The sequence below is a fragment of the Mixophyes fleayi genome, chromosome 3, assembly GCF_038048845.1.
Source record: "Mixophyes fleayi isolate aMixFle1 chromosome 3, aMixFle1.hap1, whole genome shotgun sequence".
NCBI lineage: Eukaryota > Metazoa > Chordata > Amphibia > Anura > Limnodynastidae > Mixophyes > Mixophyes fleayi.
This window is the reverse complement of record NC_134404.1, coordinates 23227928-23254054: the sequence shown is the minus strand read 5'-3', so window position 1 is coordinate 23254054 and position 26127 is coordinate 23227928. Positions and strand designations below refer to the sequence as shown.

At 43.3% G+C, this 26127-nt stretch overlaps 1 protein-coding gene across 1 annotated transcript in view; it reads right to left on the bottom strand.

Moving 5' to 3' along the window:
* The window catches only part of TRAM2 (translocation associated membrane protein 2), a 35677-nt gene extending 19013 nt beyond the window's left edge, over window positions 1–16664 (bottom strand). Inside the window, exon 1 of the mRNA XM_075201223.1 lies at window positions 16417–16664. Within this exon, the coding sequence (XP_075057324.1) occupies window positions 16417–16533 (117 nt within the window). The 5' untranslated portion in view covers window positions 16534–16664. The remainder of the gene's footprint in view (window positions 1–16416) is intronic.
* Between the last annotated feature and the right edge of the window lie 9463 nt (window positions 16665–26127).

Below are 26127 nucleotides of genomic sequence, written 5' to 3'. Positions count from 1 at the left end.
TTACATTATATTTACCCAAGTAATTGAAACTTTGCATTAGAGCTTAATGCTCATTAATTAACATTGAGTCTGACTACAATTACTCTTTAGGCTCCGGTAATAAAATGGACCAATTCAATTAGCCCCGTAGTAGCCTTGCAGTTATGTTACCATGTGCTGTTGTACGGAATCTTGTGGGGGTGCGACAAAAAATGAACGAGGATTTACCGTAATTGCCTGTAATGTGTGCAGGGACAAGGGAAACAGCCCCATAAGGGAAAAGAATGTTCAGCACCGTATATATTCTAATAAAAGGGAATTACCCAACCTTACCCTTACTGGGTGCAAGAGTGCGCAGATAAGACCTATCATGCAGCTATCTGGCTTCTTTGGCTATGGTTGGAGCATAGAAGTCAGATACTTGTCAGCAGTATCCTGCGAGTCATTATAGGAAACAGATGTATTAAGTCAGGCTCATCTATATCAAGATAACTTTAGAATCAATGGAAGTTTATTTCCAACCAGTGGAGCTCTCGTAATCACGATTGTTGCCGATTGAACAGGGATGTAGACTTGCAACACCTGAATTTGTTAAATTCTGAACCAACACATGACCTCTACCGCTGGATTGTACCATAGGGGGGTAAGCTTTACCCTAAACTAGTATTCGGTACCTGCCCAAAAAGACTGATGTGGACATTGCCAAGGTGATTCTCCAGGTTTTGTCAAATACATTTTAATCTGTGGGTCACGAACCCCACCTACCCAAAAATAAAAAATGACTCCTCTTTAACAAATTCACATTAACTCTTACTTTCATTTTGAGCCACGCTTATATTCGTGCCTAAGCACAGTTTTGTCTGCCTAAAAGAAACCTATTATTCACCATCATTTATATGGGTAAAGATATTAGCTATATAAAATAATACAATTAGAGAAGTACTTTGCTCCATCAGAAAGAAAACTCTCCACCCCGGGTACGTTAGTACCTCAGCTGGTGAAAGCAATTAGTGAGAACATCACCTACACAAGAAAGTCAGCGTCAGTCAGGAAAAGAGAAAAATTTACCTTTCAAGCTGTGACCATTATTTTATATGTGACATAAATTAAAACAACTGAAATGTAATTTACTTAAAATATAATTCAGTGTTAATAGCGTTTTAAAAAGGACCATCTGTATCATACAAGTGGAAGCTGCCATTTTCTGGGCTAAACCAAGATTAAGAACAAAGCAGGGTATCATTTCACATGGTCTCCTCTTGTTTCAGCTGTGCCCTCGTCCACTTAGAGTGTAAGCTCTCAAATACCCTTTGTTTTCATGTCTGTCCCTGTTTTCCCTACAGTACGGCGCTGCGGTTACAAGTTTCCGATAATATCATCGTAAACTACATCAAAAAGACATCACAGCGGCAAACAGTTTTCCTAATAATAGATTAGTTGCATTCTCCTAGGTATTGGTTCGGAACACACAAAATAGCTGCCTCTACTGTGTTTAGCAACAGGTGTGGACTGAAAACCCCTCTAGATTTTATAGACTGCATGTGCTGCTGTTCTGTGAACAACGGAGAGGGTTAGTCAATGACAAACACAAAAAACACAACGTAGCAAAACAAGAAGAATCCCAAGAAAACAATTCATTTCCCGAATGTTTTTCACACTCAAGTTGGGATAACCCTGCCTTGGTCATTCATCTTTTCTATACACTGGTGTTAGTACTGCAATAAAAAATTATTTAATATTTGAATACTGGAAAAATTATGAGAAACCAAAAAGTCCTCTCTATTGGTGTCACCTACTAAAACACTTATTTGAATAACGGTCGATATTGAAGTCACAGAAAGCTTCTACTTACCTGGTTTCCAAAACATTACAGCGTCTCAAGTAAAGAAACTTAGGATTGTTGCTCTCCAGAGAAACCCTATTACATACTGCACAGAAAAGACTAATGGAAGTACACATAGTTTGGAGAGTTGGCACGTCCTCTTAAACTTGGCGTAGTGCGACCAATGTATGGATACAAATAATTAATTAAAACAAGATGTCTAGTAACATTGTAAACTAGTTTGAGTCTACTATGAGATGGAGAGATGGAGAGATGGGGCATATTTATGAAACGAAAAAAGTGTATTTAATTTAATTGAATACACCTTGAACCTCAAAATTCTTTATTTACTATCACTGCACATCATAGATATCTGCTGCTTTGCATATCTCTTCATTTTACTGAGCAGTCCCCATAACAGTGGTTGGGCACTGCTCAGTATCGCTATTTACTAAAGTTTGATTAAAAAAAAAAAAAAAAAAAAAAAATTTTTTTTTTAGCATGTTATCATAACTGAAAAGTTTCAGTGCCGTCAGCTCTGCTCCGAAGATGCGGTGGTTGATGAATGTGCCCCTTTCAGAGATAGAGAGATTTCTATTCCTGTTTTGAAAGGTGCCCGTGTGGCTTAAAATACCTATAAAAGCTGTTGTTATAGCAAAGGTGGCGTCATACACAGCTTGACATATAATAGATTAGGACATTTTAATGTACATGCGAAGAATACACCTAGTTAGTTACAAAGGCACAAGAGAAAGTAGGTCCTCAGTACGCAAGGAATTCCTTCATTATCCTAGAACGCAACGAGTCACTATTTACATCTAGTCAGAGGGGGGCTCTGTAAACTTAATAGGACTAGACCAGAGTTTAGACATGATAAGGCACTCCAGTCCAATACATTTTTAAAACCACTTTTATTGGTAACTTTAAAAATGACGTATTCACATCTCTACACTCACCAGGCCTAAAACGGCAAAGTATTTAAAATAAAGATAAGAAGAGTGACGAACAGAGAAAAATAAAGTGCTCCGTTAATATTAGACCTTTGAGTGGGGCGGAAATATACCATCTAACAAGTCAGGGTCTATAATTTGTTGTACCATTACCATCATCATCTATTTATATAGCGTCTCTAATTCCGCAGCGCTGTACAGAGGACACACTCACATCAGTCCCTGCCCCATTGGAGCTTACAGTCTAAATCCCCTAATACACACAGACAGACCAAGAGAGACTACGGGCAATTTTGATAGCAGCCAATTAACCTAACTATGTTTTTGGAGTGTGGGAGGAAATCGGAGCACCCGGAGGAAACCCACGCAAACACAGGGAGAACATACAAACTCCACACAGATAAGGCCATGGTTGGGAATTGAACTCATGACCCCAGTGCTGTAAGGCAGAAGTGCTAACCACTGAGCCACCGTGCTGCCCAAACCATATTGTGCATCTGCTTTCACCAATGTACGTTTATGATCAAATTGTAATGTGTATCATTATTAATATTCAGCATTTAATGACAAAAATATAGTGTAATAATCAAAACTTTACAAAAGTGCACTTTAATGTGGTGTAGTTACAGTCACTTTTTAATTTGCTTCTTTGGGCCCACACACGGGAACGGATAGCCTACTAATCGGTTATCAATCTGTGCTGACCATTCCCCCAATCACATAATACCCTGACCCCAATTCCCTTGTCAGGGGGCCAAGCCGCCAGTTATTGTATTATAATAGAATTATGGCACAGTATGATCATGGTGACCAAAAGAGTGTAAGGAAGAGAAGGCAAAGAAGGGCACCGCTCCTGAATGGCAGACTCCGCAGGCAGATTAACTAGCACCGTCATAAAAACCAGTCAAAGCTTAAAAACAAGATTATTGGCGAAAAAGTGGGAGATTTCAGATTCAGTTAAAATATAGCGTAAATCATATATATATATATATATATATCTATATCTCTGAAATACTTGCGACAATCAGACTGGTACTTTGATGGGCCTCCTCTCACTGGTTGGGAGTCTCTGGCCGCATGTTATATACAACTTACTGAAGTGATTACAGCTCACTCAGGCAAGAGATCACTAAACACAGCAGCATGGGAACTCGCAAACCTCCCCCTCTACAGTAAATAAAAAGTGGTCAATAGATCTTTTCCCACCAGCAGAGCACTGAGGCAGGATCCAGGCCCTGTGCCAGTGTCCTGCCAGTGTAAATACTGCGCCAGGCCATCCTAAAGTCTTCAGTACGAGGCATGGAAGGGACACTAATCTGTGCTAAAATATGTAAGTTTTAGGATACAATTCAGGTGCAAACGCAGGATTTGTAGAGGGAGGTTTCCACACCATGCCACCAGTGGGAGTGACCAGCATGCATGGGGGCGTGGCTATAATTTTAGACAGTGCTTGGCTGCTCTCCAACTCTTCCTACCCCCATAATATACATGGGCAATGCTGCGTGCACTACTGTTAGGTGCACACAGCTCTCCCTTTTCAAGCAGAGCTGTGTGAAGCGGGAGCAGGGTCCAGCCACCTCAATTACACAGTGCCCCAGGCTTGGAGGGGGGTTTCCGGGCACTAGGAACCCCCCCCCCCCGCCCCCCCTCCATTTGCCTATGCAATTGTACATGAAAAATCGCTCTCCGTGTGTTGCGAAACTACAATCCGTAGCTATCAAATGGGTTCACTGGGATTATAGAGTGGAGCTTATACCCACACTATTCGTTCTACAAGATAGGCATACTAACCGCACATCCCACCACCCACATATTACCAGTGAACAGTACACAAAGCAGAAATCCCCCCCCCCCAGTATATCCCTTGTAGCCAGTTTAAAAAAAGCAGACACCACTTACCCAAATATAACCCTTGCCCTTCCCAACATATTCCTGGTGGGCAGTACATAAAGGAGGCCCACCCCCACCTATATTTCTAGTAGCCAGAATACACAAAAGCAGACCCTACCCCTTATATATTCCTGGGGGTTAGTAAATTATGCAGATTCCCCCTTTCACACACACACCTATTTCATAGTGGCTAATATTCAATATAGACCTCACATTCCGGTGTTGCTATGGAAACATCTGTCAGGAGGAGGATAGCATTCCAATACACCCGATAGGTGGTACTAGCCGTACCCCAATGACCAGCTGCTATAAGTTGAATGTTATGGGCGATGGTCAGGAGTAAGATTTATGGGGGCTAGTGCAATATAACAATGTGCTCTCACTCGTGGCAACATTTTTATTCATTACACCTCTGCCTTTTTTCGACCTGGTTATTTCCATTCACAATATGGTTGCCGAAACGAACACCTTTGCCCATAATAAACTGATCAAATATAAACTGTCCTCACACAAAGCCTTTGTATGGGAATCACAGTGATTTTGCCTTGTGTACACTCACAGATATTCAGGTTCGTAGCCTCAGATTATAACTCCGCTCCACATCCGAGAGGTCTATCCCTTTGGCACTTTCCCCACTATTGTTCCTCACAATTGGTTTTTAGTTTCAGGCACAAAATTACAGTGAAAACAGCCAGTGTCTGAGGAATTCCTCCGCACTGTGAGCTTATCTCGCCGTGAGCATATCCCATATCAAAGATTCCTTCCCCATCCAGGAAATAGATCTGCTGATGGATGAGCCAGAGCTATTGTAACACCCTAGAAACTGGCAGCATTATTCAGCGGAAGAGACCAAGCTAGGCAGGTATCTACTGGTTCAATGAAATATCGCCAATTTCCCATGAATCTCCTCGTCCTTCCCACCCAACAAAATGAGACCCGGCGCCCTTAAAACGTACCACTCTCTTTCACACATTGAAGGCAGCCATTTTGTTGGCTCACATCCCAGGGACATCTCTAGTGGCTGGTGAAAGGATGGTTGGGCCTGCACAGCACGGAAAATGGCCACCTAACCCATGTGTAAGCAACAGATCTGCTACCACTTTAAAAAGAGATTTAGAGTATACTGTGTATCCTCTTTACCATTAGGCTAAACCAGGCCTGTCCAACCTGCGGCCCTCCAGGTGTTGTGAAACTACAAGCCCCAGCATGCTTTGCCAATAGACAACCTGTTGATAGCTGGAAGGGCATGCTGGGACTTGTAGTTTCACAAACATCTGGAGGGCCACAGGTTGGACAGGCCTGGTTTAGCCTAATGGTAAAGAGGATACACAGTATAAAGCACACTTAAAAGGCCACTAAACCAAACTACTTTATATAGAAGACCAATATATATCTGAACACTAACTTTATATGACTAAAAGTTAATTGGAAGATCTTTGATAGTTGTAGTTTTTGGGGTTTTTTTGCACACCACTTTTAGTCAGTAATCGGGGAATGCCATATTCCCCAGGGGCCCTCCCCTAAAACAACCCTGCATGTTCGATGAGAAAGATGCACGTTCCAACAGTCCCAGAAGTCGGCCAGTCCCATAGTATCAGGATGGTTGGGAGGTGTGGCTGCGATATATTGGACCCCACTTGTTTACCTCCCGAAGGTCTGCAAACAGCCACCAATGGTATTTTAAGGAACTTCACTAAGAGTCTGTGTACTGCCAGCCCTTGTACCCACTATAACCCACCCTCTCTGCCCTCTTCCTAGGCAAACCACCTCTGATACCCCTTCCCACACCTTTAAATGCCCCTCCTTACATGTCCTATCAACGTCTTTATTTTTAACCCTTCTTTCCTCTCCTATTTTTACCTATTTATATAAAACCCACTGTCCGCAACCAGTCAATGTGTTGTGTTTTGGTTTGTGTTTTGGATTATGTATGCTATAACTTGTAATACCCGTTTTCTCACATTGTTTTTGAAGTTATATATTTACCAGTACAATCTGTATGTCAGCTGCTTCACCTTTAGAATTGTTTACGGTGTTGTGCTTTATAACCTTATGTGCACTGAAGAGATTTTCAGTCTATTCCTTTCCCAGTTCGTAGCTGAAATTAGGCATTTTTATGCTTCGCACACCCATCTGGTTACCAAAAGCAATAACAAAATAAGAATATGTTTGGGATTTATTGCATCTGTTGGGAACTGGGCTGGACAAGATAGTTGGTTTGGACATAATCGTCTCTTGGTAGGCACACCCGTCTACTCCTCCTGCAATCTCCAGGAGACTCCCAAATTTCGGGTATTTCTCCCAAGCCCCTGGGAGAGGAGGCCTTTCTCCCAGATCCTGCAGGACAGTGGCCGCAATGACGCAAACCGCAGCTTTCTGTCCGTGCCACCATGGCAAGATGACACAAATGCGGCATCTGAAACGGACGTTATACGGCCACTGATATTTCACGCTTTAGCCAGTGTTGGAATAACATACACAATCATCATCATTTATTTATATAGCGCCACTAATTCCGCAGCGCTGTACAGAGAACTCACTCACATCAGTCCCTGCCCCATTGGGGCTTACAGTTTAAATTCCCTGATATAGACACACACTCAGACACAGACAAACAGAGAGGGAGAGACTAGGGTCAATTTTGATAGCAGCCAATTAACCTACCAGTATGTTTTTGGAGTGTGGGAGGAAATCGGAGCACCCGGAGGAAACCCACGCAAACACAGGGAGAACATACTAACTCCACACAGATAAGGCCATGGTCGGGAATCGAACTCATGTCCCCAGTGCTGTGAGGCAGAAGTGCTAACCACTAGGCCACTGTGCTGCAAAAAGGTATACAAGCGTAGCTTTGCACCCTGGTGATATCCAGGCTGTGCATTACTATAGAAGCACGGGAACCGGGGTATATCCTCCAATTTGGCAGGTGGCGGAAATTAAAATGTAACATTAATGCAAATCTCTAATAAAAAGTATATGATAGTTATCAATATTAACAGCACAGTTCTAGAATAAAAAATGTTTTATAGTGTATAGACTGCAAGCAGGGTCCTCTTATTTCTCTATATATTACTTAGTATTGTTTTATTACTGTTTGCACCCAAATTGTACAGAATCTGCTGGCGCTATATAAATAAATGCTGATGGTGGTGTATATTACGCATATATAATATGTATATTTAGTTTTGCTAGAATAGTTTCCCCCAACGTTCCGAGATTCTCACACATTTGCATAGGACAGAAACCAGCATGTGTTCTAAGTTCTAGAACGTTTCTGTTACTGTAACCAGCGAGTACTGAGAAGGAAATAGACGTTTCACTTCTACATTCATAGAGAGCTGGAGGACAGCGATATTTAATAAGCAGTCCCCCCCCCCCCTGTACCCCCTCTCCCTCCCAGCTTCTCTCCATTCAGTTTTGAAAACGTGGCACTCTGCAGCAAGAGAGGGGGGGGTTAAAAGAAAAAAAAAAAAGAAAAAAAAAGGCCCACCAGATCTGTTAGTCAATAGTCAAGCAGGATTCCCCAAGAGCCAGGTGTACAAGGGCCGGGTTGTTTTAAACACTGCAGTCACTGAAAACCAAAAAGCTGCAAGCGGGGAATAAGTGAAAAAAAAACACCCTCCTCTTAGGAAAGAGACACATTCCAGACATATTTTGGCTCAGCAGAGGAGCAGTTAGAGAGCTCGACTTCTACTTCCTGCAGCGAGAGAAGGAAGCCAGGGACAGATTTTCCCCCTTAATAAATTTAACAAGATAAGAAAAAACCTTTTGCTGGTGGCTGTTCATGCAGTTGAGAGTCTCTTCCCATATCGGTACACGGACGAGCCACTATATCACGTGGCACTTTACAGAGAATATTAAATCGTTCACATCAGCCGCAGCGGAGCTTACAATCGATTTACCCTAACACGCACTATGGTTAATTTCGTCAGCAGTCGATTAACCTACGAATGTGTTTTTTGGGCGTATGGGAGGAAATGGGAACACACAGAAGAAACCAGGCAAACACGGGGAGAACATACAAACTCCACACAGATAGGGTCCTAGTTGGAATCCAACCATAGGTGTCCGTGCTTTGTGACAGCAATGCTAGCCACTGTGCCGGCATGTATGCACACCATGCACAAGTCATTTCGACCTCAAAAGTATTTAAGTCTATAGAGGCTACAAAGCCACATCACCACCAAAACACACTGCACATTGTAGGCTAATCAGAGTGCCAGGTTTAAAAACCAGAAGGTCAAAACAAAGCAGCAGCCTGTTCTTTACTTCTGTAACTAGAGCAGAATTGGCAACCTGGGAAAATCCTCTTTACTGGAGGAAATTACATACATGTATCAACTTCTTCCACCAAACAATTTTTGAATTTGCAAATGCCCCATTGCCGTTTATGCCCTTAATTGCCCAACACAGTATCGCTTCTGATAACGGGCAATTGGCCTGATAACTACTGCCACGTCTGATAATAGTCCAACCAAAATCAATCGGCTACTCTGGAAACAAATGGATTCAATTCTGCCGCAAGCTAGAGCCAATCATGTCCATGGTAACGTAGGTCAGATGCAACCAACATATAAAGACTTTGGGGGGGGGTGTTCTGTAAACTGCAACCTGGTCTCTCTCAGAAGCGTCTAGACGTATACGTGGAATAAAATGGATGGCTCAAAACACTAAATTTGGAATTAAATTGACTGGACGCTTGTGCATTGTGATAGACGCGGGTGGGAGATGGTCAATAGTGGGCTTTGCACAAGTCATCTTCATAGTCAAAGCAGAAGTGAAGTGGCCAAACTGAGCAAGATTCATCCTTCTAGGGCTGTTGGCCGACGGGCTGCATCCCATCACGCAGAAGGCAGTATCGGCCCATCTAGCCAGCATTATACATGCAATACGTGCAATTGTTTTTATTTAAATCTGGATTGGGAACTTTGGAAACTTTTTAGTGTCAATCACATTTCCCATGATGCTAAGCAACAACATTACAAAGGCTGCTTATTCCTGCCTTAGTAATTCCTAACGATGCTTCATGCAGGGGCAAACGCAGGATTTGTAGAGGGGGGTTTACACACCACGCCGCCAGTGGGTGTGACCAGCATGCATGGGGGCGTGGCTATAATTTTAGACAGTGCTCTCCAACTCTTCCTATCCCCATAATATACATGGACAATGCTGCGTGCACTACTGTTAGGTGCACGCAGCTCTCCCTTTTCAAGCAGAGCCGTGTGAAGCGGGGGCAGGGTCCAGCCACCTCAATTATACAGTGCCCCAGGCTTGGACGGGGGTTTCCGGGCACTAAGAAACCCCCCTCGGTTTGCCTATGTCATGTTACCACATATTACCCATTATTACCGTCCCACTTCATAATTCAAATATCAATATTTATTACTATCTATTTCTATCCTGCTTCTCCGAACAGTTGCAGCCATGACTTCTGAGGCATTAAAAAAAAAAAAAAGTTTAGTCTATGGTAATTGCAATTCTTTAACTTTTTGAATCAGATCATGTTCGAGATTCAGATTTTCTACAGAAAACAAACAAGCCACCGCACAGAAGCACACATTCACATCAGCGGTAAGCGACTAGACACGTTTCCAGTGAATTCTGTTGCAAGAGGTGGATTGCAAAACTATCTGTAAACTAAAAGTAAATTATTACAAGTGAAAAGATGAATTAGTACTTGATTGAGAAGTCGTAAGCAACGAGGTACTGTGAAATCACATGATGGACTTGTATTAAAAAAAACAACCGGTAACGTTGTTGACGGAGGTTCACAAACGGAGTGATAAAATGACAGGGTAACAGATAAATAAAGATCTTAGGGGGTTTCTGATTCAGTGCAATAAAATGACCAGTACCCCAATATATAAAAACTCAGGAGAGCCAATCACAAGCCGCAATATCTCTGTAATCTCTCCTGCTCCCTGGTCTTCGGCCAGGACTGTCTGTGGAGGTGGTTACCTAGAGAACTATTCCCAGGTAGTAATGCAGCTTTAAAGAAATACAGAGCAGCTACGAAAATGTATTTACACTAGCTGTACCATTTGACAGTCATGACTCCAGTGTTAATCACCATTACATCACATACGCCGGTCGATAGTTCAGATCAGTTTGTTTATCAGAGCTGACCTCCAGATAATCTCTGCTTCAGGAGAAAATTAAGTTACGTTCGTACTGGTGGACAAAACACATTCGCACATGGATGGTGTGCGAGTGTGGCAGGAGGTCATTACCCAGAATCCTCTATGGCAGCAGAACCATTACAGTTGTTAAGTTCATGGAGTTTATTTCCCAGCAGAGTCACTCCATGCTTGCTGCGTGACCGGGGTAATGGAGGCAATTACAGAGAATCATTTACTGCAGCAGAACTACTAAACGCTATAGGTCTGTAGCAAAAGAGGACAGTGCATATTGTGCAACTATCAAAGACACACGATCCTATCAATACATCCTGCTCGGTTGTTTTATGACAGTAGAACGAACTAGGTAATGGCATAGTATGCCACAAACTCCCCAGGTACACCACAGACCAGGATAGGCAATATGAAGATTGATTTGGCAACTTGGCCATTGTGGTAAAACATTAAATAGTAAAGTTCGAAAATAAGCTGTTGAGCATTTAGTTAAAAGACAACAATTTTTTTGAGACAATATATATTTTCTTGAAAGTTTTATTTATAAGCTTTTTTCCATATACAGGCGAGGTCGACAATACATCCTTAGAATTTTAAATTTATACGCAATAATTTAAGTGTAAAAAAGTATGGTATTAAAAAAAAAAGTTGCACACACACGATGGGTTTTGTAGTGTGCCACAATCTGCAGACAGCACCAATAGCAGCAAGGGTCTCTGGGAACTTTTAAAACATTGACCACAAGGGTATTTAGTGAATGACTAGACTGCATTTGTTTGTGAATATTGCATCACCGACAAAATGGCTGCCAGCACAGAGCGTAGGGGACGGGTCTATTTTTTTACAATTGTAGTGTTTAAGCAGTCTGCATGAGAGAAATTAACTGGGGGGGGGGGGGGGGGGTGGGGTGCAAATAGCTAGCCTCTGTTCTACCCATCGTTCCTTGGTGCAGGACTTTTTCCTGTAGTTGGTTTTTCTTTGGGGGATCTAGGAAATAAGATAAAACCGATCGGCATCCAGGTGAAATGAAGGAAGTGGAGGGTGGATAGGACACACGCCAAGGGAGCCGGATAGAGCCGCGTAGAAGGCAGCTTTGTATTGGGATCTCGGAAACGTGGTTGTCCAAAGGAGACAAGGAGGAAGATCATGGAGATGGAAACCCTGGCAATATGGAGGACATGGAAGAAAGTAGAGAGTCTTGCTAGCAATCCAACCTAATGGGAGGAGCTAAAGGTAGAAGGTGTAGCGGCTTCCTACGACCAACCTCCCCCGCTAACGACCGAAGCCATTGCTGCGGTAGTCACCTGCTAGCCCTGCCTATAATCCTACTTGGACTAGCAGACGGGGCTGTAACTGTGGGCTCCCTGGGTCACCTCATCCGTCGCACCGGGTTAACAAGTAGGCCCACAGCTAGCGGTCCTATTGTGCTAGGACATACGGAGGCTGTTTCGGCATTTCAACAAAACACATACACCCCGGTGTTTAAATACACAAGTCTCATTTTTATATTTTTTTTGTATCCTTAATTTTAAATATAGTGCACATGTCTATTATCAATGTTACAACAGGAACATGTCAAGGGAACACTTAGCATTTCTGTGCTAATGGTTTGGGTCCACCCAGTTTCCACAAGGACAGTCCGGTCTCCTCTTTCCTGCTCCATCCTCCCCTGGCCCAGATTACCCAGGTGAAACATAATCTGTTAACTCCCCAACACTAATAAGTTACTGTACGCAGCTTAGGGAGCAGAGCAGTGAATAATTAATGTACGCTAGACCAGGGAGAAAGGGGTTAAAGCTCTGTGGGCGGGATGCAGACATGACACTGAATCATTAATCAACAAATTAAGTATAAACAAATTAAGTATATTATTAATGAGTACTGTGTAGGGGGGATCATGGTGTGTTGATAACATAAGTGAGTTAGAGGCGTTTTGGTGCCTTTATATATATGAAATTGCATCGCTCCCACCCAATCTATTCTGTTTATCGGTTACTGCATTCATAATTGTCACAGCTGGTCTCATGCTTGCCAAAAATAATTAATAGCAAGTCATTAAATTTAGTACATGCCCACCGAGGATACAGAGACTGGCATCCGATAAGGTGTTGTGACACCAGTAGTATTTTATCTTGAAACGTTACAATTAAAGAAGGTCGGTAATGAGGTATAAAATACGCATTTTAATAAAGGCTTATTCAACCTCCATCCAAAAAGTGATGTACGAGTCTTGAAGGCAGAGGTGCTCAAGAACAGGTCATGTTTTCAGGATTTCAGTCAGTAGAAACAGGTGGGATAATTATTGACCAAGAAAAAACATATATATATATATCATCATCATTAATTTATATAGCGCCAACATATTCCGTAGCGCTTTACAACTGGGGACAAACACAGTAAACTAATAAACAAACTGGGTAAAACAGACAGATAAGGCCCTGCTCCCAAGCTTACAATCTATGGGACAATGGGAGTTTGACACATGAGGTTAAGTCTACATTTGCAGTCGGCCCAGCCAGACCGCAAAGGTAAAAGTGACTCATAAGCTAAATGATCCCGTCACACAACAATGTTGGTCAAGGGGTAGTTGTACAATGGGTGGTAATATGGTAATGTAGTGAGGTTAAGAGGGTGGTTGAGGAATATTATAAGCTTGTCTGAAGAGGTGGGTTTTCAGAGAACGATTGAAAGCTTGTAGACCAGAAGAGAGTCTTATTGTGCGAGGGAGAGAATTCCATAGAGTGGGTGCAGCCCGAAAAAAATCCTGTATAAAAACTCACCTGTGCATGATTAAAGAAGTCCTGAAAACATGACCTTTGAAGACGGAGTGTGAGCAACTCTGGTCTAAGGTGAGGATGAGGACTATTAAGGTCTAATCTGCCCCAGGTACTGTCCCCTCAGTCTTTGGGGGAAGTGACAAACCACCAAGGCTGGGAACAGAGTAGCTCCAACGATAAGTCTACATCCAGACACTTCTTTTAGTGTATTTGTGGGGCTTCTACGCAACTCGATGGAAGCTAAAAGGAAAATACTGACAAATACACACCAGCTATATAAAATTCCAGGTACAGTGCTCTTTGTACACACTGGATAAAGAAACAAACTAAAATACTTTTATGTTTCGTTTTATTAAAACTAGAAGGCATCCTTGTGGACACAGTCGGACAAAAGTACAAAAATTAAACTATATGACAAATTTTACTGTACACGATATAGCCATTAACTAGATGCTTCTCAAGTTAACATTATAAACAACTTCAATGCTGGTGCCCCCTGTAAGGCAAAATATAAATAAATAAGAGAAGTGAACTATCAGACAACTTCTCACCAACTTGTCCACCTCCCTACATGAAGACAATAACAACAATGTAAATAGCGCATTTCTACCAATGCTAACCCCCTATGCGGAGGGAACCCTCTCTCTCCTCTCTGAAGCCGGGAGATGATCACACTGCATGTTTGGGAGAAGAGGCTGATCCATGGCTCTCCCATAGAGTGATCAACCCCCTGTACCCCACCTTAATGTGCAAGAGCCAATCAGTTCCCAGTACACTCACCGCTGCCCTGGCTTTAAGTTCTCTAAGCTGATGTATGTCGGGAACCACTTGGGCACGGGAAACACTTGTGCAAGGCCGAGGATAGGTGGCCAGTTTCTAAAGAAAAAAACTTCAGGTGCCAATCGTCCTTAAAGTTTGAAGATCCATAGGAGGTCATGGTTCAGGAAGAAAAGATTAGTATTAATTTAAACACTAATGATCCTCAAGTTTTACTGACAGGTGGTGACTTTCGGCATTCCTACCAATATCTACCACAGAAGGTAATGGACCCACAATTGGGTCTAATTTAAAAAAAACAACTGCAAATCTGCCCTAAACCATAACAACTAATTAAATATTTGCTTTGTCTATCTTGCACTACATCCATGAACACTAATTGATGATTAATCGCCATTGGCTACTGCACAATTACTGAATAACACCGAATGTGCGCTTAGCAAGACATTTCTTTGTTTTCCCATCAATCCAAGATATAAAAGCATGCAAACCGCTTGGCCAGTATTTGGGGCATCTGAACTGTGCAGGTGACCATCAGGGGTGAGGTTCCTGTCAATCAGTATCGGAACCACATGGATCATCGGCTCCTAGGTTTTGTAGACAATTAGGAGCTCATCAAATATTGTCTTAAGGCCTCACTGCCCCCTGCCCAATCAACAAGCGGCCGGGTTTTCAGACTCAAGTCTGCAACCGTCAATGACCCACGCTGCATTGTTGCACACGTACCATTTTTTGCATGCGTTATATACCCACTTGTCTAAACCACCTACCGTGCAAACACTTGTCTAAATATATGTACCCGTAATTTAAATGCAGCAAATTTGTTCCTCAGTGTTCCTTACATAACCATAATCCAATATAATAGGGTCGTTCACTGACTGACTTTTAAATTCCCACCTTTATCACAAAGTAATTGAACAAATGACTGTACAGTCTAGACTCAGACACACAGCACTTGAATATGACTCATGAACTGCACTGGGAATCCAGAAATTCCAACCTACATGAACCTCTCTTGTGTCTAGTACTTGGCAAAATCAGTCTAATCCGTTACCAGCCCACATTAAATCTGGAGATGGAGCGAGATTTTCACGACATATGCAAAATGCTTTTCATTAATTGATATATTTAGTCATCATTAATAAAAAAAAATCATATTCAGGCAATAATAAATATTTGTTTAAGAACCAATGTTTATCACATGGAAGCAACCAAATGCTTTCCCTCCCTCTGGTGTGGGACTACAAGACCCAGCAGGCAGGCCTGGCTGGGACTTGTAGTCTTACAAAAGATGAAGAAGCTGGCTATATCTACCCCATCTTCTCCAAAAGATTTGCCTTGTCTGGAATGACATATGTTGATTGACATAACCCACGCTCTCTCTGGCTTGCCAGTGTCTGACTTGGGGTTGTATAGGGACACAATGGCAGTCTGATTAAGCCAAGAGCAGACACCCATACACAAGTACACAACCAGCAGGCACCCATACACAAGTACACAACCAGCAGGCACCCACACACAAGTACACAACCAGCAGGCACCCAGACTGTCTGAAACTTTCTTCCAGCCAATGGAAGGGGCGGCAGAGCCCCCTGCACAGAATGAGGGGACCACACTGTGCAAATCAAGCGGGTTAACCTTATTACAGAGTTTTATGGGCAGAGTTACTGGAGGCCAGGTAATTAAATAAATGATAAACAGATGCATTTTTTTTTTCTTGGCAATAGGATTAGAACAGACTTTTTCCTATATAAATTTAACAAGCACTGAAAAAAATAAAAGCAAATAGCAAATCATCATGCCCCCGCCGCCAGGGGGCGCCGTGGAGACCTAGAAGAGACAGAGGTAGATGCAATCACAGTGAAGTCCGAGGGGGTCAGGCAGGAAGCGGAACATTTGAGACAAGGACACATCAGCACTGCTCCTGTGAATATTAAACACCCCCCACAGGGGTTAACAAGCTGCAGAATGATCACTGAAGGATTCTGCACCCCACTGTCCTAGTGCAATGGCCAAACTGCCCCCCTCCAGCCCCCACTCCCCCTACAGTACCATGCTTATATTTAGGGGGGGCAGAAGACCCTCCTTACCTCAAACATGAGCCCGATGAGGATGCACAGCACAAAGAAGAAGCCGATGTCTGCGTGGTTGTGAATGACAAACTCCTGGCTGAAGATGGGGTAACTTTTCCTCCTTCTGAAAGCCATGTCCGTGTCCCAAAGTCTGAGTCTCCCCCCTCCCTGTTCCTCTCCACCCTTCCTCCACTCTCCCACTCGGCGGTAATGAGCAGATCTTACCCTAAACTTCTCCTTCCCCAGTAACAAGTAGCAGCGCAGCTAAGGGGGAGCCCGTCCTCCTCTCCCTCCACCCCCGGCAGCGCATGAGCAGCCCGGCCCCCCCTGCTTAACCCTCCCGGGCCCGGCTGCCTGTGTGTGGAGTATTCTCCTGCCTGCCTTCTTACACATTGTATCCCATCCACTGCACTGGTAACTTGTTATATATCTGCAAATAACATTGTTGCAAGTGAAAAACAAGTTTTTGGAAACCTTCTGTACCATTGTTTTATATATATATATATATATATATATATATATATATATATATATATATATATACTGCATTGTGCATGGGAAAGCAATTTGCAATGAAAGCACTTGTTTGAAAACCCCGGGCAGGGAAGAGCTGGCAAGTTTTAGCCCAGGGGGCTTATTAGGAACAATTGGGGCAGCACGGTGGCTCAGTGGTTAGCACTTCTGCCTCACAGCACTGGGGTCATACGTTCAATGCCCGACCATGGCCTTATCTGTGTGGAGTTTGTATGTTCTCCCCGTGTTTGCGTGGGTTTCCTCCGGGTGCTCCGGTTTACTCCCACACTCCAAAAACATACTGGTAGGTTAATTGGCTGCTATCAAATTGCCCTTAGTCTCTCTCGGTCTGTGTGTGTATGTTAGGGAATTTAGACTGTAAGCTCCAATGGGGCAGGGACTGATGTGAATGAGTTCTCTGTACAGCGCTGCGGAATCAGTGGCGCTATATAAATAAATGGTGATGATGAATTTAAAGGGAAAAAAATGCAGGTGGCCCAGCCCAAGGTAGCCCACTATGGAACCAGCATGTGCCCCCCTGTCCCCAGCCCAGCTTGCCCCTGCATAGGGGCCATTCGATCCGACACCATAAGTGAAACTTTTTACTTGCGGCCAAATATTGCAGCTTATCCAACCCAAAGTTTCAACTACTGCAGTAGAAGTTTCCGTCAATTCGGTGATAGGGGCCGATTCAATTAGCCGCGAGGTTCTGTATGAACCTGGTGATAGGCATCTCCGCAGGATATTTATGGTTAAAATCTTTACTCGTTTTTGCTCGCACGTCTGCAGGAAGATTTCGGTTCCACGAGTGCTGGTATCGTACTAGGAAATACCCAACGGCTAATTGAATCAGTCCAAATTCTGCTTGTCGGAACTCCCGGGAAAAGTGCAGGATTTGGTAGGCAGGAAAGTTGGAAGCGAAATTTAGAGTGTTGCGTACAAATAAGCGCAGATTCACCACCTGTATTTGGCTCAACTAATGAGGAATTGCTGCCAGCTATGGTAAAACTACATGTCCCAGGATGCTCAGGCAGCCATGGACTGGAAGAGCATGCAGGTGCTTAAAAGTTTCATACAAAATAATATAAAGCTTAGAGTAGAATAGAACACTCCCCCAAACCCTTGTTTACCCCTTTACGGTAAAATAATATCTCTTTTTGTTTATCATCTTCATAGTGGGAAATCCTTTTTTCATTGTAATTCAGTGGGGCAGATTCAATTAAGTGGGAAGCCCTGTAGGAGCCTCACGCAAGGTTCCTCTGTGGGATGTTCAGGGTTAAAATCGTTGCTTATTTTTATTTTAGAGAAGTGAGCCAAGTAAGCAAAGATTTCTGTAACATAAATGCCGTAACAGCACTTGTTAACACCTCGCCCTTGATTGAATTGGCCCCAAAAACCCTGCCCTTTATAGCAAAATAGTATATATATATATATATATATATATATATATATATATATATATATAAAAACACACACACATACTTTTAAATTAAATGTATTTGAAAAGCCTTTTATTATAAAATAAAATGTTTTTTCTTTCATGTTTGGTTGTAATCCAATGGGAAATTCATCTGTAAATGAATGGGCCATTGAAATGAATGGGATAAGCTTAGTGCCGCTTGTATCTGGAAATCCTGCAAACACAATACGAATGAATTCAGCGCATTTCAACTGCATATCAAAAGTATTTATTTACGTGCTTACATGCAGTTTGCACTTTTATTACACAAACGTAACACCATTGGGTAACTGGCCAAGGGACTTGCTCTGAAAAAAACATAATTTATATTTTTTCTTTTCGGTGGTCTGTTCCATTAATGCCATTCTGAGATGGCGTTAACAGAAAAGGCAATGGGGCAATACTTAACGCTGACGTCAACGACGGAGGTGGACAATCATAGCGAGCAGTGTCATTGAAGTTTAAGCTTCTTTTAAATACTTAAAAGTGTTTTTTATTATTTTATCTGGAAATAACATATACATTATTTATAGATGGGGGCACAGACTGGTTTAGTGTCCCCGTGACTTAGGGTCAGAGACAGGATGAGAGCACTAGTGGAGGGGGCGTACGCTGGTACAGTGCATTGCTGAGGGGCACAGACAAGTACAGTACCCTGTTTAGGGGCACAGGCTAGAACAGTGCATTAATTGGGAGCACAAAATGGAACAACTTTCCCACCCCTATAATGATATAGATCCCTAAGATCCTTGACCATTATACCCGACAAACAGACACACAAACTTCTTTCTGGTTCCATTATAATCCATAAAGAAGAAATAAATCTTGACTAAAAAATACACCAAACCCACACACTACTGCTAACTGATCCTAAAAGATTATAGCGGGCACTCCCATTTATCGCACAGCCAATCATAAGCAAATTCTCGCTTTGGCGTCTTGTGATAGGCTGGCTGGTTAAAGGGAGTCCTGAGCAACCAATCATAAACGTCCAGCGCTTGCCCCTGCTCCATTCATCATAGTAGAATAGGCTGAATATGATTACTGAATAGATAAATCAAATATCCAGACAGATTGAGGAACATTTTTTCACAGTTCAGTGCCCCAATGCTGCAGGGTTCCATAGCAATGACACGGGCTAATATTAAAGTAAGAATGGGCCAATCTTCTGAACTGAGCTAGAGGCGCATACATCACCTGCAGACATATTATGGACTTTACCATTATTCATGAGAATATAGTATTAATTCACTAATAGCATTAGTGTAGCATGAGCTTCAAAGTACCTCTATCTTGTCACCATCTTTCCTTACCTTTGACAAGAGTTAATAGTATTTCCATTTTAAAACAAACTACATGTCAGGAGAGAGCCAGCAAAATCACCTATAAAGCATGGGTGCTTACTCTCCAGGAGTTTTCGGGAGACTCCCGAATTAGGGGGAGACCTCCCCTACTCCAGAGAGCAAGCAATTCTCCCGAGGAAGGCTTACCTGCCGCAAGTTGGGCAGGGGCATGGCTCAACTTGTATGCATCAAGCCCCGACCGCACCAGTAGGCACTGAGGTGGGCAGGACTTGGTGACATGATTATCCTGCCACTGGATGGCGCAGATCACATCATCAGGCCTCGTACACCGCTTTATTTTTCCAGCCCACTTCTGGCACCAAAAGTAGAAAAGCTATAATCAAAACTAACAGAGACCACCCACTGTCCCCTTTTATTGGGCTAGTTATCTCACAGGTTTGATATGATTTTTTTAAAAAGTTATTTATATTGAATTTCTGACATTCCCTCATCCATTAATTTCAATAAATATTGGAGACTATTATTTGTGCCACTCAACAGGTATGAATAATTAGCGCTGTTCATCGTATTGTCTTTTAAGTGTGTGATAAATCATACTAACCTCATAACATCACAATCTCACGGACCTTTATTTAATGATACCAAACTTAAGTCATTTTCTGCGGGTCGTACCGGGTTGACCTCCTGCTCCATATCATATCGGAGATTGACATCTGGAGCAAGGTGGGAGATGGCAGCAGAGCTCGGAGAACTGTCTAGGACTCTTCATCATCATCACCTTGTGCAATACCCACCTAAACTCCTGCTTATTATAAGACAGTCCTGTGCTTTGGTAGCCAGAGGGGTGAGGTTTACCCATTTGCGACGTGGTATTGGTAAATTTGAGCATGACTGAACATTTTGGAGACCTGGCTTAGTTGATCTGTGGCATAGTCAATTTTTGTCCCTTCAGTTGGCTAACCTTGCCTCGGACCCTCCTGTGTAGCATCTGGGGGGAGGTGGAGGTGCCCACATGCCAAAGTGTTCAGCTCTCCACACAACAGCGCTGCATATATGTAAAATACTGCCAAGCCAGAGACAACAGTGGACACGGCATCAGCAGAAGGTGCTGCCGCTCCAGAGGCCAGACCTTCTCCGGGGGTTACTGCTAACAGAGGCTGGAGGCCGCTCACATAGTTGGGTCAAGGCATATGGCATCATCACGGCACTTCCTTGCCCACTTTGCGGGTAAGTGGACGCTCTTCCAAGAAATTACCCTGTTCTCCCAGGAGTATGGGAGGTGTGCCAATAATCCAGGAATCTACCTGATTGTTCCTGAAGAGTGGGCAGAGCCTTAAATAAGAATTCTAGCGCCTGGGGCGAGAAAGAGAAATGCCGCTCCCCCTAGCCCTCAATTTTAACCAAACTAACCTATAATAAACCCCTTCAGTGTTGCGCCCTGGGCAGTCGCCTCTGTCGCACAGTTATAGTTACGTCCCTGAGAGTGGGCAACTATGCCCTAATTACAATCAAACTGTAACTCTAAAAGAAACGGTAAATGCATCTTTCTCATACAGAGGATGTAACATGACTGACCGGAGAAGAGAGTAAGCGTTGCAATCCAGAAAATTGGAGTCAATCATCAGCTTTTGCTGGTAGAACCAGTAAAATAGTGAACAGCATATTTAGTGGGATGCCTAAATTTCTAGTATTGACAGTATAGAGTACTTATAATCATTATCATCACCATTTATTTATATAGCTCCACTGATTCCGCAGCGCTGTACAGAGAACTTATTCACATCAGTCCCTGCCCCATTGAAGCTCACAGTCTAAATTCTCTAAAATACACACACAAACAGACTAGGGTCAATTTTGATAGCAGCCAATTAACCTACTAGTATGTTTTTGGAGTGTGGGAGGAAACCGGAGCACCCGGAGGAAACCCACGCAAACACGGGGAGATCATACAAACTCCACACAGATAAGGCCATGGTCGGGAATTGAACTCATGACCCCAGTGCTGTGAGGCAGAAGTGCTAACCACTGAGTCACCGTGCTGCCTGAGGAGCGGGGAGATACTCCACAGTGATAAAGCCTCCTATGAGATGCTGCTGTTAATGCAGTGGTATTTTAGGTCCCATTTGGGCCATAAGATCTTTTTGGCCATTTGTTTGCATCTTATGGTCCAAAATTACAGCATAGCCTCATATGTTTTCATCTAGCCAATATAGCCTCCTATTAGCTAGTATGCCTCATATATCCCCAATATGACGTCATATTACCTCCTTGCCTTTCTCATAGCACAGAGTATTTGCCCCCAAACCTGCGGTGTGGCGTCCCAGAATGCAGCAGGATGTCAGCAGGGTGACATAAGGTGACAATACAGTCTAACCGGTGTAGGGAGAAGAGGACCAGCAGAGCGCACCACCCTCTGGCCACTGTGTCTTGGCGCCAAAATGTGTATCACACGGCTTATCTTGGCAGGTTTACTATGTGGTTGTAACATGGGGTCCCACAGAAGGCACTAGGGGGCAAACACAGGGTTTTAAGATAAGGGTTTCCAAATGTTTGATAAGGACACAGTTAGACAAGAACAGGTGGGGTCAAATTTACATTTTTTTTCGTGCTCCGGACCCTTGTTTTTAGTGCCACCTCCACTGCCCGTTGGCACAGGCTCCTACTAAATGAAAAATGAATGTAAATCCTTACAATATGTAAATAATAAATTATTAATGAACATGTTTTGTCTATATTTACACATTAGAAATTAATAAATTCCTTTACATGTTAAGCAGGATGGAATAGAGAGATATATCTACACTGGTAAACTCATTTATATTCATCATTTAAAACATTTTGTTTGATAAAATCTCATACCTGTCCCAGAGAACAATCAGCCTTCGGTGAAGTGCTTCCTGATGACTGCTCCTCGACTCGTCAAGGCATGTTGTCCATGTCCCCATGGCAGGTACAGAGAGCCAGGGACTCGTTCACAGAGAAACCTCCTGGGCAGTCCGCTATGACTGTGAGCCTCTGATGGCTCAACATATATCGTGACTAGCCAATCAAGAACCAGAACTCTAACATGAACTCTAGCACGTAACTTCAGGAGTCCCAACTAGTGATTGTCAGCCCTGTGCACAAACGCTGTCATTTTTCTTGCACGGTGTGACAATACTTGATTGGTGATTTCACTGTGTCATTAAGTAAGCCCCGATGACACTGAGATACGCTCTGTAGCCTGTTTTACAGAGTAATTTTCCCATCCGACATCTTTTGCAGCCCGAACAAACTTCCAGACAGAATCTAAGAGTAATCTTACGGCTGTAATGTGTATATTTTCAATTTCACGTATCTTAAGATATACCCTGATAGAGTTTCTTCAATCAGAGGAATGAGGATATCCTCATTGGTATATAACCAAGTTCTGGAGTGATCGCAGCGCTTTGCCTCTTACACCGACACAGCAGTGTAGAAATACCAACCTGTCCAGTGCTGAGTGACCCATTAGCATTTAGTTTTTCCTTGGCGCCCCATGTCCCGCTGTGACAGACTGGGATACACCCTTAGCAGTCATGGTGTATATCTATAGGGCAAGTCCCACTAGACTTGTGAAGTGAAGGCGTTAAACCAACTCCTATGTGATCACAGTAATATGGTTTGGGGAAAAATTGTCGTAGGACGTTGAGCTGGGAAGTATGGTGGGTCTTCTCATCGAGGTCCATTTCCCAACCTGAATGTTTCCCCCCCTCCCCCCTGGGCATGGTACCTAAAAAGGATAAAGGCTCTGCTGGAAAGTACCAGTTGTTGCTGAATTATTTTCATTAAGTCGGTGATAACTTTGGTTTACCCTTGTCAGAGGAAGTTGGACCAGCGACTGTGTTATCTTTCTTCGGCAGGGGAGGGCTGTCATATTTTAGCCGGGGGGCAAGACTCGATTTTTTTAAGGAAAAAAAATTGGAGGTTGCCCAGTGACCCAGCCCTAAGTAGTCCACTATGGGACATCCCCCTGCCCCTCAGTCCAGCCTGCCTCTGGATATCATTATGACATCGTGAAGGTAACTCCACAGCAGATGCCGTCACTGTTGGGTCGTCTAGGGTTTTCTTGCACGATCAGTGCAGTTCTGGGTAATGCTTGATGTGCTGGCTAATCTCTGGATCTTTAGGATGAGTACGGTTTCAGGTGTAAACTGACTTTATTGGAAATGTTCTTTACTCCCAGGTGGACCCAGTGAGAGGAGTCTGCTTACCTTTCTTGTGGACATGAATGGACAAAAGCTCAGTTAGTTCTTCCATGGTGCCATCAACATGGAGTAGTCATGGTAAACTTTGGAGGGAGTGGTGGTCTGTGGTGGACTTAAAGACATCCACTAGGATGTCAGCCATGGTGGAAAAAGTGGTTCATTATCACCCGTTGGCGTCACTTTTCTTTCCACGCTCCTCAGACATTACAGTATCACAAAACATTTCTTCATAATCCAAGTGTTAAGGAATTTTAAGAAAGAGGTGGTTGGCAAAGGAATGAGGAGCCCAATTTCATTTCTGCTGTCACTCCACTTTGCTGGCGGCCTTGAAATCAATTTTCTTTATTGCTTTTTAGGTTGCCCTTTTAAGGGCCATTTTAATAGAAACTGAGAATGTGACGGCAGGAAAACACCTACATCTAGCCTGCCCTTTGCTTTGTGTGTTTGACTTTTTGTTAAGCTTTCTTTAGTGCTGTGGCTGGATCACTTATAAATAACTTATTGTAATAATATATTGCAATTATTAGTACAGTGTGCCAAATTATATCGTTGGAAATGTACTGAATTTGGATACTGTGTATTAGAAATGTAATGATTTTATTATATTGTGTTGTATTTATGTATAGGAAATGCATTCTTTTCTCAGGTAGTGATTTGTAACTTCAGAGACAGTATGTCATTATTTGGTTTTGTAACTTTGTTAGAGGAAGTCTGTTTTGCTGATAGCAGGAAATGCTAAATAAGTCTTTACATGTGAAGTGACAAACTCCTTCTTTGGCCTGAAGGCCCAGCAGGGGGTAGTTATCTGTGTGCAGGTCTTGTTGGACAGACATGAAACCTAACAATGTAGACAGCAAGTCTGAGAAATAAGGTTGATGTGGAAGTTAAATTGTTATAGATGCAAGATTAGATTATATCGTGATGTTAAATTATCTGATCAAACATTCTGGTGCCAGCTAGGAAAGGGCTGGGTTAACCCCTGCACATATGTGTGTGTGTGTGTGTGTGTGTGTGTGTGTGTGTGTGTGTGTGAAAACTGTATAAAAAGGCCCCTGTTTGACCAAGTAATGTATTATTGTTCCATCGGACCTTCTGATCACTGGTACCATAAACCAGTGTGAACTGTCCTTATTAGGACACTAGAGCTAATAAATATCATTTGCTTCAAGAGCCTGCTTTACGACGACTTCCCTGCTGTAATTCCTGTGACCTACAGATTAGACACAAATCTAATACATTCTCCGGCTGTTCTGAAGTTTGGACCCAACCAGCGGCGCACGGAGGATTGTCGGGGGGGGGGAGGTTCCCCCCGCCGACCCAAAAAAAAAAAAAACAGAGAGAGAACTGCTGCGTTTCGCCAGCGCTGTCCTATACAGCAGCCGCGGCGCTGTCTAAGAAGCGTCTGCGGCGGTGCTGTATACAATACAGCACTGCCGCGGACGCTTCTTTGACAGCGCTGCGGCTGCTGTATAGGACAGTGGCCACTTAGTTAGCGCAGGGGGGGGTTTCTAGAGACTCAGAAACCCCCCCTGCGTGCGCCACTGCCAACGTCTAGTGCCACCACTCTTCCCGCTACCTAGCAACTCTGGCCAGTGTAATAGGCCAGGGGGGGTCCCTGATCTAGAGGAAGAGGTCAGGAGTACCTGCCCAGTAAGGGGTACACTAGCAGGAACAGTTACACAGAAGAGCGCGGTTCTGGATGCCGCTAAGGAGTCCTGTGGTGGCAGCCAGCTTATGCCCCTTCTACCGTGGTTAGAGTGTGCATTTGGGATAAAGCAAAGGGGACGGTGGTAAGGCAAGCCCAGCCGGTTCCCAGCAACACAACAGACAGGGTGGCATAGGCGGTCCATCCTGTCACAGGTGTTCCTTGTGGGAACAAGCCTGCTCCTTCAAGTGAATCTCATAGTGGTGGTTTGATGCATGATGATGTAGTCCTACCCAAAGGTAACATGCGGGTATCCACAGGTCACAGACCGACAACTTTCATCACGTTTGATGGGTAGCTTTATATGTATTGCAGAGTACAACATGATCAATCAAGATGTATTCTGGTTACAATTCTCTTCTTGTGTTCGGACTACATTAATTCTGTCGCCCATTACGAAGTTCCAATATGAAGCTAATTTCTAAAACTGCCTCGCCCTTCTTGGCTTCCCTCCATCTGAATTAGGAACACACTCATTTTGCCGTGGTGCGGCGAGAGTTATCAATAGCTTAGGCCTGTCCT